Source organism: Monodon monoceros, unplaced genomic scaffold, assembly GCF_005190385.1.
Source record: "Monodon monoceros isolate NGI ecotype Baffin Bay Population unplaced genomic scaffold, NGI_Narwhal_1 Contig7397_ctg1, whole genome shotgun sequence".
Classification (NCBI taxonomy): domain Eukaryota; kingdom Metazoa; phylum Chordata; class Mammalia; order Artiodactyla; family Monodontidae; genus Monodon; species Monodon monoceros.
The window spans coordinates 1-15,709 of NW_021702979.1; the positions used below are offsets into that span (position 1 = coordinate 1).

The 15,709-nt window shown below is 42.1% G+C and overlaps 1 protein-coding gene and 1 non-coding gene across 2 annotated transcripts; one reads left to right on the top strand and one right to left on the bottom strand.

The window, feature by feature from the left end:
- Positions 1–312: 312 nt before the first annotated feature.
- LOC114891297 (UMP-CMP kinase 2, mitochondrial-like) lies at positions 313–11,953 on the top strand (the record flags this gene model as incomplete). The annotated part of the gene is given in 3 exon segments (XM_029215503.1): positions 313–514; positions 7,002–7,235; positions 10,278–11,953. Coding segments are annotated over 3 exon segments (554 nt in total), but the record flags the coding sequence as incomplete, so codon positions are not given.
- Positions 11,954–15,108: 3,155 nt separating this feature from the next.
- LOC114891302 lies at positions 15,109–15,212 on the bottom strand. Its single transcript, XR_003792446.1, has one exon. It is a non-coding gene; the product is annotated as a U6 spliceosomal RNA (small nuclear RNA).
- Positions 15,213–15,709: the final 497 nt, after the last annotated feature.

The following is a 15,709-nucleotide window of genomic DNA, read 5'->3' on the forward strand; positions in this document are numbered from 1 at the left end:
TTCCCTGTGAGTCTCCTTCCTGAGTCAGGTGAGGCGTGATGGGAGGAGTGAGTTCCTGGAAGCTGATAGCAGAGTTTATCATTAGTTTGTAAACGAGATGACCATTTGTTTTTTACTTTCAAGCATTCTCACACCAAACAGGAATCCTGAATTCCCAAGGGTTGGCAACTTTTTGTAAAGAATTGTATTATTTAATCAACTCCTTGTGGTAACAGGTGGAAAGAATGTCTTTGCTCTGACATCAATGTTAACTTTTGGGAGTGATACCGTGGCTGTGGTTAAGATGTGCTGCATTTTGTATCCGACCTGCAGGTAAAACCACTGTGACCCAGTCAGTTTCAGATTCACTCAAGGCTGTTCTCTTGAAGTCACCACCCTCTTGCATCAGCCAGTGGAGGAAAATCTTTGATGATGAACCAACTATCATTAGAAGAGCTTTTTACTCTTTGGGCAACTATATCGTGGCTTCTGAAATAGCTAAAGAATCTACCAAATCGCCTGTGATTGTAGACAGGTGGGCATAAAGATGCGTTGAATTCGGCATTTTCTTCCTAACATATAAGTAGTGTGTATGTGTGTGTGTGTGTACATATACATGCAAGTACACAATAGTGTTTAAGACAAAGTGTATTATGATAATAACAGGAATAATGTTTGTGATTTATTAATCACTTACACCATTGGCTGGCATTTTGCTAAAGACATTATACATACTATACTAACATCTGGAACAACTACTACATAGATACTAAAATTACTGATGAGAAACACAGGTCTTAGAAAAGTTAAGTAACTTACCAAAGTGACAGAGCTAGAAATAGCATATGGGGGATATTAACAAAAGTCTCTGCTTCACAAATCAAGCTTTCAGTGGTTCATTTGTTTATTGGCTTATTCAACAAACATATATTGGGCATCTACCATTTGCCAAAGACAGTTCTCAATTTAGAGTATTCGGTGGTAAATGAGCTAGGCAGTGCCCTGCTTTCATGGAGCAAACATTCTGTTGAAGGAGAAGGTAATAATCAAGCATACAGATACATAAGGTAATATCAGAGAGTAATAAATACTATAAAGAGGAGAGATCAAGGTCGTGTGGTGGAGGATGGCTAACCCCCCACTAGATGTGACTTAGGAAGGCCTGCGTGAGGGGGTACCAGTGGTCTGAGCTCTGAATGACCAAAGAGAGACATACCTGAAAATCCTGGAGTAAAAGCTTTGTGGGAGAGGGGTCAGCAAAAGCAAAGTGTAGAGACGGGAAAATGCGAACACATTCCAGGGCTAGAAACAGGCCATCGTGAGGAAAACATGTGGACGAGGGGCTGCTTTCTGGATGGATAAAAAGACAGAGACAGGTCAGCAGGGTCTGTGGCTGTGATAAAAGAGTGTGGATTTTATTCTGAGTGCAGAAGGGGGCCTTTGGGAGGTTTCAGATAATAGAGTGACAGAAGCTGAGTTATATTTTGAAATTTCATATATAAGAAGTAGCTTAAAAGTGCTACAAAAATGGACAAAGGGAACGGCAGGCAAGTCCTACTAGGAATGGAAATTCAAACGACGATGAGAGCCCGTTTTACTCTCATCAGGTTGGTGAGAACTCATTAGAAAAGTCTGATAGCCCAGAGTTGGAGATGATGTGGGTTGATGGAAACTCACATGGTGCTGGTGGGAGTGGGCACCTGTAGGGTGACTTGGGGAGCAATTTGAGAAGATTGCTTCCACTTCCTGAAGAAATACAGTTTGTTTCAGCTTTGTTCATAATATTGAAAAACTTGAAAAACCAAAGGCATCAGCAGAAGAAAGGGTAAATTAATACTGGCATATACTTATAAAATGGAGCACCGAACAGCCATATGCGCTCGTAGGATGCATCAATGTGCCTAAGTTACAAAACTGTAATTTCAAATGAAAGAAATCAACTTGCAGAAAGATATTCAGTAGAACACATGCAAAATAATATAAAACATAATACCAAAAAAGGGATGGAAGGATGTTGAACACCAAATTTAGGAGAGTGCTGTCCCTTGGGAAAAAGAGAGAAATGCAGTTGGTGGGGAGTACCAAAGGTGCAGGTGAATTCGTCCTTAACATGACTCCAGTGTACATCTTGTTCTTGCTGCAATTTGACTTATTTTTGGAAAGATGAGCAGTTGCACTGAAGCCTGACAAGTGTTCAGGGAAGAGCACTAATTATAAATGGAAATCTCAAGGAATTTAAAAAAGTGAACATGTTCAAGTACATCCTGCACCCAGGTCGTGACTTAGAACCTTACTCCACCCTGTAAGTTCCTTCCCTCCCAGTCACGACCCATCCTCCCGCCCGTGGGAACCATGACCCTGACTCCGTCACCGTAGGTTAGTTCTGCGTGTTCTTGAACTCTCTACAAGCAGATAGACATTGACTGCTGTTTGCATCTGCCTTCCTTCACGCCACCTGTGAGAATCGTCCCTGTTGCCATGACCATTCTTTTACACAACTTTGGTGCCCACGTGTGTTACCAAACCAGGTTCGATGTTCCCCAAGCCAAACACTGAGACTCTTGTTTGCAGCAGAGAAAGGGTTCATTCATAAGGCCGCCAAGCAAGGAGACGGCAGAGCACATCTCAAATCTGCCTTCCCCAAAGCAAGGGGCTTGATATTTATGGGACGAAGAAGCAGAGTGGTCTGAGGCGTGGGAAGCCTGGGGAAAGGTGACTGGACCTAAGAAAAAGTGTGTGGTGGTGAGTGGTGGTGGGGAAGATGAAAACCGTACAAAGTAGTTAGAAGGCCTTTGCTGTCATCTAAGCTATAATGCCAGTGGGTACTCTTAACTTTGGGGATGGCAAGATAGTGATTTCAAAGTTGGCAAGTTACAAGGAATCCTAGACAAGGGTAAGACATTGCTTTCCTTTGTGGGACTTCTTCACCTGTGGGATCCACCCTATTGTTAAAGTCCTTGGATTTACCATATTGATATATATATATATATATATATATATATATTTATTTATTTATTTGTTAGTCTCTCTTTATTTCAAGGAGATAGACTAGGCTTTTCCTAATAAAGTGTGACTTCATAAGGCACATTACTTCCTAGGATTTCCAAAAATCCTGGAGCAGCACGGGTTTCTGCATGTAGGCAGACACTTATTCTCTGCATCCTGTTTCCTAATCTCTTCAAAGATGATATTCTTTATCCCTTCCCTGCTGACCAGAATTTGAAAAAAGAACAGATACATGTATATGTATAACTGAATCACCATGCTGTACACCTGAAACTAACACAACGTTATTCATCAACTATACTCCAATACAGAATAAAAATCAAAAGACTTGTGGTGAATATCCAATGAGTTGATGAAGGTGGACGTGCTTTGAAAATAGCACATTGCTATAAAAATATAAAGCATTATTTTATAAGTGATGTATAATGTGTCAACAAATTGCATTTGATTTGAGCTAATGTGGTTTCCCTATGGCAGGAATGGAGAATGCTAAATAATGAGTCTGAAATTGATGGCCAGAGGGTATGATTATTTAAAATGAGCAGCAGTGTTGTCAGTGAGAGAACTCTGGCTTGCAGAACAGGGCTCCCATTCTTCCCTGATTTTTCTTCTTTATGTCTGTGAATTGTCTGCAATTTTTTTTCTTTAAAGAGATAATGCTAGATCACCTTGTCAGATGAGAAGAAAAGAGCAGTTATTTGTTGTCTGGATGGGTTTTGTTCATGTTTAAAGATTTTAAGGAAATCCATTTTAGACAACACCATCATCTAGCTGAAAAAAGAAGGGAGATGGAGTAATTTTTGATGGTGACTGCGGTTAAGGTTGGCAACTTAATCACCCTCATTACCTTTAAAAAATCTATTCTTGCTGATGGTTTTTCTACAATAAAGAAGGCTTTTTACATTTAGATGATATCAGCCTCTGTATTCATAGCTAAGTATTTAATTCAGTGAACACGGAGCATGTGCAAAATGCAGTGTAAATTGTAGTTTTGTTGCCAAGAAGAAGAAAACCTGGACCTGCTTGGGTTTATTCAGCTTGGGAGACAAGATGTATCTGGTTGAGAAGGTGAAAGTACAAGTTTGTGAGTGATTAAAAGTCTGGTAAGTGATACATAGGAATGGCCCCAGGCAGAATTCAAGGCGCTAGCAGCTACACTGGCCACGCTTTTGGAGGTGGAAAAGGGCTTTGAAGAATGAATGATATTAGAATTGATCAGCCCCCAAATTAATTTTTTACCTTTGTTCTTTTCAGTATTCTCTGTATTGTATTATCATAATTTGAAATCTTGCAGCTTTAGTGTCCAATAAGAATTAAATATTGCCTTATAATGACAGTGTGATACATTTCTTTTTTGAATTTTATTTTATTTATTTTTTTATACAGCAGGTTCTTATTAGTTATCCATTTTATACATATTAGTGTATGTATGTCAATCCCAATCTCCCAATTCAAGTGTGATACATTTTTAAAAAGCACTTGACTATTTTTGTAAAAACTATGGGAGGAAAACAAAGCTTTCATGATTTTCATTTTCCAGAAGAGGAATTTGAGACTTAACCAATGTACACAAAGCAAGTAGGTGGCAGAGAGTAAAACAATACACAGCTTGGATAACACTCTGCATTTATTTTGTAGATAAAGGACCAGTATGTCCTTTTCACTGTGAAAAGCAGTTCAAATCTAAAGTGATTAAGAATTTAGGATTTTAAAACAGTACAGGAAGTAAATTGAAAATACAGACAAGGATGGGGCCATGGGTGCCTCTCGACATTGGGATGTTTATAATTGTTTCATAAATGTTTTTGTAGGTGTTAGTGCTTTGATACTGGATTTGGAGTTTTGCATTTCGTCACTTAAAATTGGAATATGACATGAACAGGGCAAGAGTGTAATAAACTATGCCAATCAATAAAATAATTCTAATTCATTTATTCCTACATCCAAAAAACATTATTAGTTGCATACCTATTGTGTGCCAGATGCTGGTTTCAGATTTTGGAATACAGAGATGACTGAAAAATGAATTATCTAATGGAGGAGATGAAAGAGAGAAACTTGTACACAACTGGCTCTAATTTAGAATAAGTCCTTCAGTAGAGCTGAGTAGGAAGGGCATTGAGAGCCCAGAGGAGGAAACAGTGAATCCTGCTGGGGTCTGCCTCTGCATGGCCTGCCGAAGGAAGAGGAGGCACTTTGCTGCCTGAGACCTTCATTCCAGCCGGAGGAAAAGTGTGAAGACAGACCCCCATGGAAGAGTGTGCCTGGGTCCACACTGGGAAGAGGCTTGTGTCTTAGATGGAGGCTGAAAGTTTTCTGGCAGGTGGTAGAAAGCCATTGGGCTTTTTTTTTTTTTTTTTTGCCGTGTGCGGACCTCTCACTGTTGTGGCCCTTCCCGTTGCGGAGCACAGGCTCAGTGGCCATGGCTCACGGGCCCAGCCGCTCCGCAGCATGTGGGATCTTCCCGGACCAGGGCACGAACCCGTGTCCTCTGCATTAGCAGGCGGACTCTCAACCACTGCGCCACCAGCGAAGCCCCATTGGGCTTTTTGAAAGAGTGGGCTGATTTGATTTTCTTTGATGGTTGCGATTTTCTTTTCCTCTCTTCAAAGCATTTTTTAAGATCAGCCGGTCAAGAGTGACCGCTGTCACTCAGGGAGGACATTCACAGAGTTTCAGAGATTTTATCTGGGTTTATTTCTCTTTCTGATCCATACAGTTGCAACTGGATGACTGGAGAGCTGGGAAAGACAAAGGCCTCCTATCCAGGGTTCCTAGAATGCAGATTTCATCAGCAAGTCCAATTTCTTTTATTTTTCATTTATTTATTTTTAAAATTGAAGTCAATTTACAAGGTTGTGTTAATTTTTGCCATACAGCAAAGTGACGCAGTTATACATATATATATATTTACATTCTTTTTTTTATATTCTTTTCCATGACGGTTTATCACAGGATATTGAATATAATTCCCTTGCTCTACAGTAGGATCTTGTTGTTTATCCACCCTATATATAATAGTTTGCATCTGCTAATCCCCAACTCCCACTCCATCCCTCCCCAACTCCACCCCCTTGGCAACCACTAGTCAGTTCTCTGTGTCTGTGAGTCTGTTTCTGTTTCATAGACAGGTTCATTTGTGTCATATTTTAGATTCCACGTATAAGTGATATCATATGGTATTTTTCTTTCTCTTTCTGACTTACTGCACTTAGTATGATAATCTCTAGTTGCATCCATGTAGCTGCAAATGGCATTATTTCATTCTTTTTTATGGCTGAGTAGTATTCCATTGTATATATGTACCACATCTTTATCCATTCCTCTGTTGTTGGACGTTTAGGTTGTTTCCATGTCTTGTCAGCAAGTTCAGTTTCTTATTTTGTGTGTGTGTGTGTTACGCAGGCCTCTCACTGTTGTGGCCTCTCCCGTTGCGGAGCACAGGCTCCGGACGCGCAGGCTCAGCGGCCATGGCTCACGGGCCCAGCCGCTCCGTGGCATGTGGGATCTTCCCGGACCGGGGCACGAACCAGTGTCCCCTGCATCAGCAGGCGGACTCTCAACCACTGCGCCACCAGGGAAGCCCAGCAAGTTCAGTTTTAAAACATTGTAGGAACTGAATGGGCCTGCAGATTTTTGTTTGGCCAAGATACAGCATTAAATACCAGTGGACTACCGAACAAATCTACCATCCCATGCCAACCTGCCATCACAAAAGAAAGCATCCTGCAAGGCCAAGGCAACAGAGTAGTCCCACAATACATGCAGTTTTAACTGAGTAAATGGAGCTCTGGGTGGTGTGCACTGGATTCTTATTGTGGTTGTTGATTTTAACTTATTTTTACATTTTATAAATACTTTAAAAAATAAGATTTAGTTTTACCTCTTTAATGTGTACAGTACTAGGACAAGTTCAGCAGAGCCATCTCTGGTTTCAGCGTCCTCAGCAGCTGGTTTTCAGGTGCTCCCTTGACTTCCTCTGTGGACAGGGAACTCACTACCGCTTTCCTTCTCAGGTACTGGCACAGCACGGCCACCTACGCCATAGCCACTGAGGTAAGTGGGGGTCTCCAGCACCTGCCTCCTGCCCATCACTCTATGTACCAGTGACCCAGGGACCTGCTCAAACCCGACCTGGTCCTGTTGCTCACCATGAGTCCCGAGGAGAGGATGCAGAGGATCGAGGGCCGGGGCATGGAGAGGACCAAGGAGGAGGCTGAACTGGAGGCCAACAGCATATTTCGTCAAAAGTAGGTGTCTCGATGCCATGTGAGGGGCAGGGGTCCCTGGCTGTGGCGACGATCCAGAAACAGCACTGACTCTGGTAAAGTGGAGGACATGACACGGTTCCCATTTTCCAAACCTGAGAGGCAGTATCCTCCAAGTTAGATTCACTCCTTTCAATGGGATTGTTCCATGGGGCCACTGCGTGGTGGTTTTATAGCCACAGGATATCTGACTGGGGATCAGACCTCCTTCCTAGTCTTTCTAGTCCTGGCTGTGCCAGCACCAGCGTGAACCTGAGTGAGACAATACACTTTTCTGGGTCGTTGTAACAGAATGGTCACAAGCACTGTCTGACGGCCTCACAGTGACTTTTACCTGTTAGGGGCTCACTGTGTGTCAGGCATTTTACTTCTGATGCTCTGTAACCCTTGCAAGGACAATGTTAGCTGTACTTCACAGTTTATAAAACTGAGGCTCAAAGATTAAGTGATTTGTCTACAACTTGCATATCTACTGAGTAGTAGAACTGGGTTTAAATTCAAGACCTTTCTGATTTTAAGGCAGTGCTTTCATTTTCATTAGAAAGCTATGAACACAATAGCAGGAGTGTCCGGACCATCTTACTGCTTCAAGGCTGACTAAATTACTTCTGTAGGACTGGTTTGAAAAGCCAAAACAGAATTGTTTATATAAATAAACACTGATAGCACTGTTATCCTAACTTAATGCTGTTATAACATAAATAATTAACCACTCAGCTGTGTGCAGAGAAACCATGTCAAAGGATTGACTGGTTGGTATTAATTCAGTTAAACTTCACGGCAAACTTGCAAGGAAGGCATTATTTCCTAATCGCTTCACAAGCTGGTAGGTGGTAAGGCAGAGCTATGGCCCCAGACCATTGTCGACTAAAAAATATTCACAGCCTAAAAGTTGAGAGTTATGTTTTATTTGGCGGGAATTTTTAGGACTTCAAGCCCGGGAGGCAGCATCTCAAGTAACCCTGAGTGAACTGCTCTGAGGAGGTGACAGGAGAGCTAGGACACATAAGAGTTTTGCAACAAAGGACAGGTAGTCTGAATGTCAGAAGATTATTGTTAAAGAAAACCAGATAAGTCAAGTTAAGGAATTTAGCGTTTTTCTGTGTATGGGAAGATGCAAGAGTCTGGGGTCACTGAAATCATTCCTTTGAAAGCACCTCAGCTATCTGGGGCCAGTATCCTGTGCTTTCCCATCCTGAGTTCCCTCAGGGCTCACCTTAGGGAGTGGCTGCAGTCTGATGGCTGCTAGATGGCAGGTATTCTTTTCCTTCCTGAGTTCCCTCAGGGCTCACCAGCTCACCAGCCGTGGTGGCTGCAATCGCTGATGACTGGGACATCCTTTGTTTACTGATAATGGCGGGAAATATTCCATTTCTCACCATCTACTCTGAGGACTTTTTTTTTAATAATTTTTATTGGAGTATAGTTGATTTACAATGTTGTGTTAGTTTCTGCTGTACAGCAAACTGAATCAGTTATACATATACATATATCCACTCTTCTTTAGATTCTGTTCCCATATAGGTCATTATAGAGCATTGAGTAGAGTTCCCTGTGCTATACAGTAGGCTCTTATTAATTATCTGTTTTATATATAGTAGTGTGTATATGTCACTCCCAATCTCCCAGTTTATCCCTCCCACCCCTTACCCACTGGTAACTATAAGTTTCTTTTCTACATGTGTGAGTCTATTTCTGTTTTGTAAGTAGGTTCATTTGTACCATTTTCTTTTTTAGATTCCACATAGAAGCGATATCATATGGTATTTGTCTTTCTCTGTCTGACTTCCCTCAGTGTAACAATCTCTAGGTCCATCCATGTCACTGCAAATGGCATTATTTCGTTCTTTTATATGGCTGAGTCCGGGTGCTTGTTTTAACCGCAAAGCTCTAGAGCTTTGGTCATATAATCTGAAACCATGCACCTCAGATTGGGATTTGAACCCAAGAGGCTGGGACTCGAACCCGGCCAAAACCCACAGTCTCCAACTGAGATCACACACCTGGTTTCAGGACTTAATGAGGCTCAGGTTCTTGATGTCTCATCACAGAAAGAATTCAGTGACAGACAGAGTGATAGGTAAGAAGTGGATTTATTTAGAGAGAAACACACTCCACAGTCAAACTGTGGGCCATCTCAGAAGGTGAGAAAGGCACCAGGATATGGGGTTGTCAGTTTTTATAGGGGTGGGTAATTTCATAGGCTAATGAGCGGGAGGAGTATTCCGGCTATTTCAGGAGGGGGCGGGGATTTCCAGGAGCTGGGCCACCACCCGCTTTTTGATCCTTATGGTAGACTTTGGAACTGTCATGGTGCCTGTGGGTGTGTCATTTAGCCTGCTGATTTGTCACAGTGAGCGTATACTGAGGTCCAGTGGAACTTGACTTGTCTGCCATCTTGGGCCCATTTGGTTCTAATCAGTTTATGTCATGTCCTCGGGCTATGTCGTTCTTTCAAAGGCTGTGCCCTGCCCACTTCCCTCCTGTTTCAAATCAGCCCCGGCTATTCTGTACACACCAAGGCTAGCTAAGACTGGAAGGAGAGGTAGAATTCTAGTGCGATTGTAGAAGACTCCTAAGTGAAAACAATGTATATGCCAAGGACCTCTGGCTTCTGTGAAATCCTTCAGGGGGCAGACTCTGGAGGAATTTGCCATTGGGCAGCTTAGTTAATCTCTTTGAGCCTTTGCTCCTTTCTCTGCAAAATGGGGGTGGATGACATTGATTCTCCTCCTGAAGTTACTCTGAATACGAAACGAGAAGACCATGCAGGATGCTAATGCTTGGCAGATAAAAGGTTTTGAGTAAATGCAAGCTATTAAACATTATTATTAATTTCTCATTTATGAAACTAAATGTATCGGATGTCTGCTGTATGCAAAGCGAGTTGCCTGGGTGGCGGAAGTGCGATAAACCAGATGGGGACCTGGCTTCAAGCTGTCTATATTATGGTAGGAAAATAACATTTGCGTAAAGAGCCGTGTTAACAAATGGGCCAACTCTTTTCATTCTGCCTGTCTCCAGGGTAGAAGTGTCCTACCAGCGGATGGAGAACCCTGGCTGCCACGTGGTTGATGCCAGCCCTTCAAGAGAAAGGGTCCTCCAGATGGTGTTAAGCGAGATCCAAAATAATTGCAATTAATTGTAGTTCCTCTGGGCCAGGAGACACATTTTACTAGATTTGATGTTGTTTGATACATCTAAGCCCACGACTGGTTATGCAGTTTTCCCAGATTTCAGTTGCATGAGCTTGTCGTGTGGCAGAAGGTGGGACATTTCGATTTTACCTGAACCACTGTTCTCACTTCTGCCCGATGGACCCATCGGGACTGAGACTGGGCACATTCCAGTGAGAGACGGTGATCGCTTTCTGCCAAGTATAACAAACGTTTTCTTGGAACAGATTTTCAACTACACCCCTACCAAATCCTTCCAAGGGTTGTCTCCCCTAGAAAGCATGAGGTGGACAGAAGCAACCGAGAAGACCTTCCAGATCAGCAGAAGCTCCTCCAGCCTCTCCTGCACCTGTACTGCTGGCTCCCGGGTGAGATCTTGGGGATGTGCTCGGAGCTGGTTTCCTCCCAGTCCAGCCACACTCCGTCTTTGTGAGCTCAGCCCCGATTCTTAGAGCCAACCACTCCTGAAGAACGTGTCTGTGTGTCCTGGCTGTCGGAAGACCCTCCCACAGACCCATCTTGTGGGTGGGGGACACTGACCAAGAAGGCATCTGACTTGTGTCTGAGGCTTACAGCCCCTGAGAGGCCAATGCTCTGAATACAAATACACCAGCAGTCCTTGGATTCTATTCTGCTTAGTTACTTTCCTCTTCTTTCCTCTGAAAACATGGCTTTGGATAGAATGAGTGTTTTGCACCGAAGTAGATGCATTAAACTTAGCGAATCCAGCAACGTACTTATACTGCTGTTTATGTCTTGTTTGTCCTCAGTGTAGGGGCTGTGCTTTACTAATCAGAATTGAAGACAAGAAGCTGAATGCAATGCTTGTTGTGTATTTTCATCAGACAGGTTTAATTTATCTTACTGAGTAAGCACAGTGGATCCTGGAATGGGATTTCTCAGTGAATTTATCTTGCACTTGAATGTCTTATGGTTACACGTGAAATCAGTGTTGAGATCTGTTTGGCTAGGAAAAAAAAAGAGCTGAGAAAAGAGGAAACTTAATAGTTACGGGGCCTTGGATGAGTCATTTAGCATCATGTAATTTGATCTAAAAAGTGATAGCGATTCTTCATTTGTCTTAAGGAGTTGACTGAACCAGGTGATTACTTAAAATTCCTTCCAGTTCTAAGATAGATTGAATCTGTGAATTATTTTAGGGAAATGTCTAAAGAAGACATTTCCCCAAAATAATTAAATTTATGGCATTAACAGGTTTATCACATGGACTCTTAAATTATAATAAAGTTTCTATTAACTCTATCATATTATTTTTCAAAACAACTATAGGTGGTTTATACATAATATATGTACCTATGTAAAGATGTACTTTCAGTTGAAAATATTTTTTAAAGCTGATAAATTGTGTTTGGGTCCTTTAAGATGTGATATCTAATTATGCTCTTGGTGTTATTCACTTTAAACACTTTGAAAAGTTTATGCTGGCAGCCTAGAAACACAAACATTTAATGCTTTCTTTATGTCTCTTGCCAATGAATAAACTTGCTGTGATTTTCTAACCTATGCTGTTGTCACAGTGTGTGTTGGTTTTTCTGAAGGGGCTCCCCCAATGAGGCTTTTGTACAGGAGGGGATTTGGGGTTAAAGAAGTGAAAAGGTGTGAATTTGTGGTCACAGTGCTTTCAGAGGAAGAGGAGGGCATTTTTGTTTTGTTTTAAACGGCATTTCAAGAAAGTGCAATTCCTTCCTCATTGCAGGTATTAAAGGGATTTTCTCCCCTAATCCAATAAGAAACAATTCTTCATACACTTGCGCTCTCTATACACTGTAATACGTATAAGATTACTGAGTATGGGAACAGACAGCGTCTCCTACCCAGAAACCGATGACAAGGCATCATTTGCTTGGCTTTGTTTCATTACCAGGTTTGTTTCTGTTCCTGTAATAGACCTTTAGTGTCCCAAATATTTATTCTTCATCTTTTCCACAGCAGTAGAACTTTGAGCCCGACACGTGGCTGCCAAGAATTATGAGTACATTTCCAAGGCTCCCTTACAGCTGGAGTGGCCAAGGGACCACTTACAGGTTCTTCCTGTGAGCAGAAGGGACATCAGGAATGTCAGGGGGAGGGTGTCCCTCTCTCCTTTTAACCTGCTTGGTATTCAGCGATGGTGGTGAGGCATTTGGGGACCGAGTGATGAGGGTGACACTATGCAGATGGAGAATGGGGACGGCCTTCACTTAGGAAAAGTCAATAAGGAATGGGTATGGAAGTGTCTGGAGTTCCATCCTAGAGGGCGTGTCCACCTGGGGACACAGCTTCTGTGCACAAAGCTCAATATCCACCTTCTCCATTTGCTTCCCCTTTCAGTGGCAGGTGTCTGTTTCTTTTGCTCCTTTTGTTTGTTCCATTTTCTACAGCAGAATCCCCCTTTTTGCTGACTCTTCTCTCTGTGAAATGTCTCTCTTTTCTAGAAGCCGTTGTGAAGCATCTTAAAAATGTTTAGACCCTGGTATCTTTTTGGAATATGTACCGAGGAAATGATCAGTGATGCACATAGAAATGTTTTATCATATCTGCATAATGTCCTTCGTAATGTGCAGACAGACCCACCTTGTTTTGTTGTCCTTTGCCTTCCTGAGCTTCACAGTACACTTATTTACAAACTGAACGTTGGAGGCAACCCTGCGTTGAGCAAATCCATTGGCACCATTTTTCCCACAGAATTTGCTCACTTTGTGTCTCTGTGTCACGTTTTGGTAATTCTCACAGTCCATCAAACTGTTTCATTATTATTATATTTGTTTTGGTGATCTGTAATCAGTGATCTTTGAGGTTATTATTGTCATTGTTTTGGGATGCCACAAACCACACCCACATAAGACAGTGAACTTAATCAGTAAATGTTGTGTCTGATGTGATTACTCCACTCACTGGCCTTTCCCTCATTTCTCTCCCTTTCCTTGGGCCTCCCTATTGCCTGAGACACAAAATTATTGAAATCAGGCCAATTAATAACCTTGCAATGGCCTCTAAGTGTTCAAGTGAAAGGAAGAGTTGCATGTCTCTCACTTTAAATCAAAATTTAGAAAGGATGAAGCTTAGTGAGGAAGCCATGTCAAAAGGCCAAGATAGGTCAAAAACTAGGCCTCTTGTACCAAACAGCCAAGTTATGAATGCAAAAAAAGAGAAGTTCTTGAGGGAAATTAAAAGTGCTACTGCAGTGGATACATGAAGGAGAAGAAAGCAAAACAGCTGTCTTGCTGCTACGGAGACAGTGTGAGCGGTCTGGATGGAAGATCAAACCAGCCACAACATTCCCTTGAACCAAAGCGTAATCCAGAGCAAGGCCCTAACTCTCTTCAATTCTATGAAGGCTGAGAGAGACGAGGAAGCTGCAGAAGAACATTTTGAAGCTAGCAGAGGTTGGTTCATGAGGTTTAAGGAAAGAAGCCATGTCTGTGTAACAACAAAGTGCAAAGTGAAGCAGCAAGTGCTGATGTAGAAGCTGCAGCAAGTTATCCAGAAGGTTTAACTAAGATAATTAATGACAGTGGCTGTATGAAACAACAGATCTTCAATGTAGATGAAACAGCCTTCTATTGAAAGAAGATGCCATCTGGGACTTTCTTAGCTGGAGAGGAGAAGTCAATGCCTGGCTTCAAAACTCCAAAGGACAGGCTGACTCTTTTTAGGGGCTCATGCAGGTGGTGACTTGAAGTTGAAGCCAATATTTATTTACCATTCTGAAAATCCCAGGGCCCTTAAGAGTTATGCTAAATCTACTCTGCCTGTGTTCTGTAAATGGAACAACAAAGCCTGGATGACAGATCATCTGTTTACTGAATATTTTTAAGCCTACTGTTGAGATCTACTACTCAGGAAAAAAAAAAAATCTTTCAAAATATTACTGCTGGGAATTCCCTGGCAGTCCAGTGGTTAAGACTTGGTGCTTTCACTGCTGTGGGCCCAGGTTCAGTCCCTGGTCGGGGAACTATGATCCCATAAGCCACGTGGCTTGTCCAAAAAAAATAAAATAAAATTTCTGCTCATTGACAGTAAATCTGGTTATCCAAAGAGCTCTGATGGAGCTGTACAATGAGACGAATGTTGTTGTCATGCCTGCTAACACAACATCCATTCTGCAGCCCATGGATCAAGGAGACTTTCAAGTCTTATTATTTATTTATTTATTAACATCTTTATTGGAGTATAATTGCTTTACAATGGTGTGTTAGTTTCTGCTTTCCAACAAAGTGAATCAGCTATACATATACATCTGTCCCCATATCTCTTCCCTCTTGTGTCTCCCTCCCTCCCAACCTCCCTATCCCACCCCTCTAGGTGGTCACAAAGCACCGAGCTGATCTCCCTGTGCTATGCGGCTGCTTCCCACTAGCTATCTATTTTACGTTTGGTAGTGTATATATGTCCATGCCACTCTCTCACTTTGTCCCAACTTACCCTTCCCCCTCCCCATATCCTCAAGTCCATTCTTTAGTAGGTTTGCCTCTTTATTCCAGTCTTGCCCCTAGGTTCTTCATGACCATTTTTTTTTTTTTGGATTCCATATATATGCGTTAGCATATTTGTTTTTCTTTTTCTGACTTACTTCACTCTGTATGACAGACTCTAGGTCCATCGACCTGACTACAAGCAACTCAATTTCGTTTCTTTTTATGGCTGAGTAATATTCCATTGTGTATATGTGCCACATCAAAAATATGGAACGCTTCATGAATTTGCCTGTCATCCTTGTGCAGGGGCCATGCTAATCTTTGTATCGTTCCAATTTTAGTATATGTGCTGCCAAAGCGAGCACAAGTCTTATTATTTAAGGAATACATTTCATAAGGCTATAGCTGCCATAGACAGTGATTTCTCTGATGGATCTGGGCAAAGTAAACTGAAAACCTCCTGGAAAGAACTCACCATTCTAGATGCCATTAAGAACATTCATGAGTAATGGGAAGAGGCCAAAACACCCACATTCACAGGGGTTTGGAAGAAGTTGGTTCCAATCTGCATGGATGTCTTTGAGGGGTTTAGAACTTCAGGGGGGAAGCATCTTAGGATGTGGTGGACACAGCAAGAGAACTAGAATTAGAAGTGGGGCCTGAGGATGGGACTGAATTACTGCAATCTCATGGTAAAACTTGAGTGGATGAAGAGCTACTTCTATTGGTGGGCAAAGAAAGTGTTTTTTTGAGATGGACTCTACTCCTGGTGAAGATGCTGTGAAGACTGTTGAAACTACAACAAAGGGTTTAGAATATTACATGGACTTAGCTGATAAAGCAGTGACAGCGTTGGAGAGCA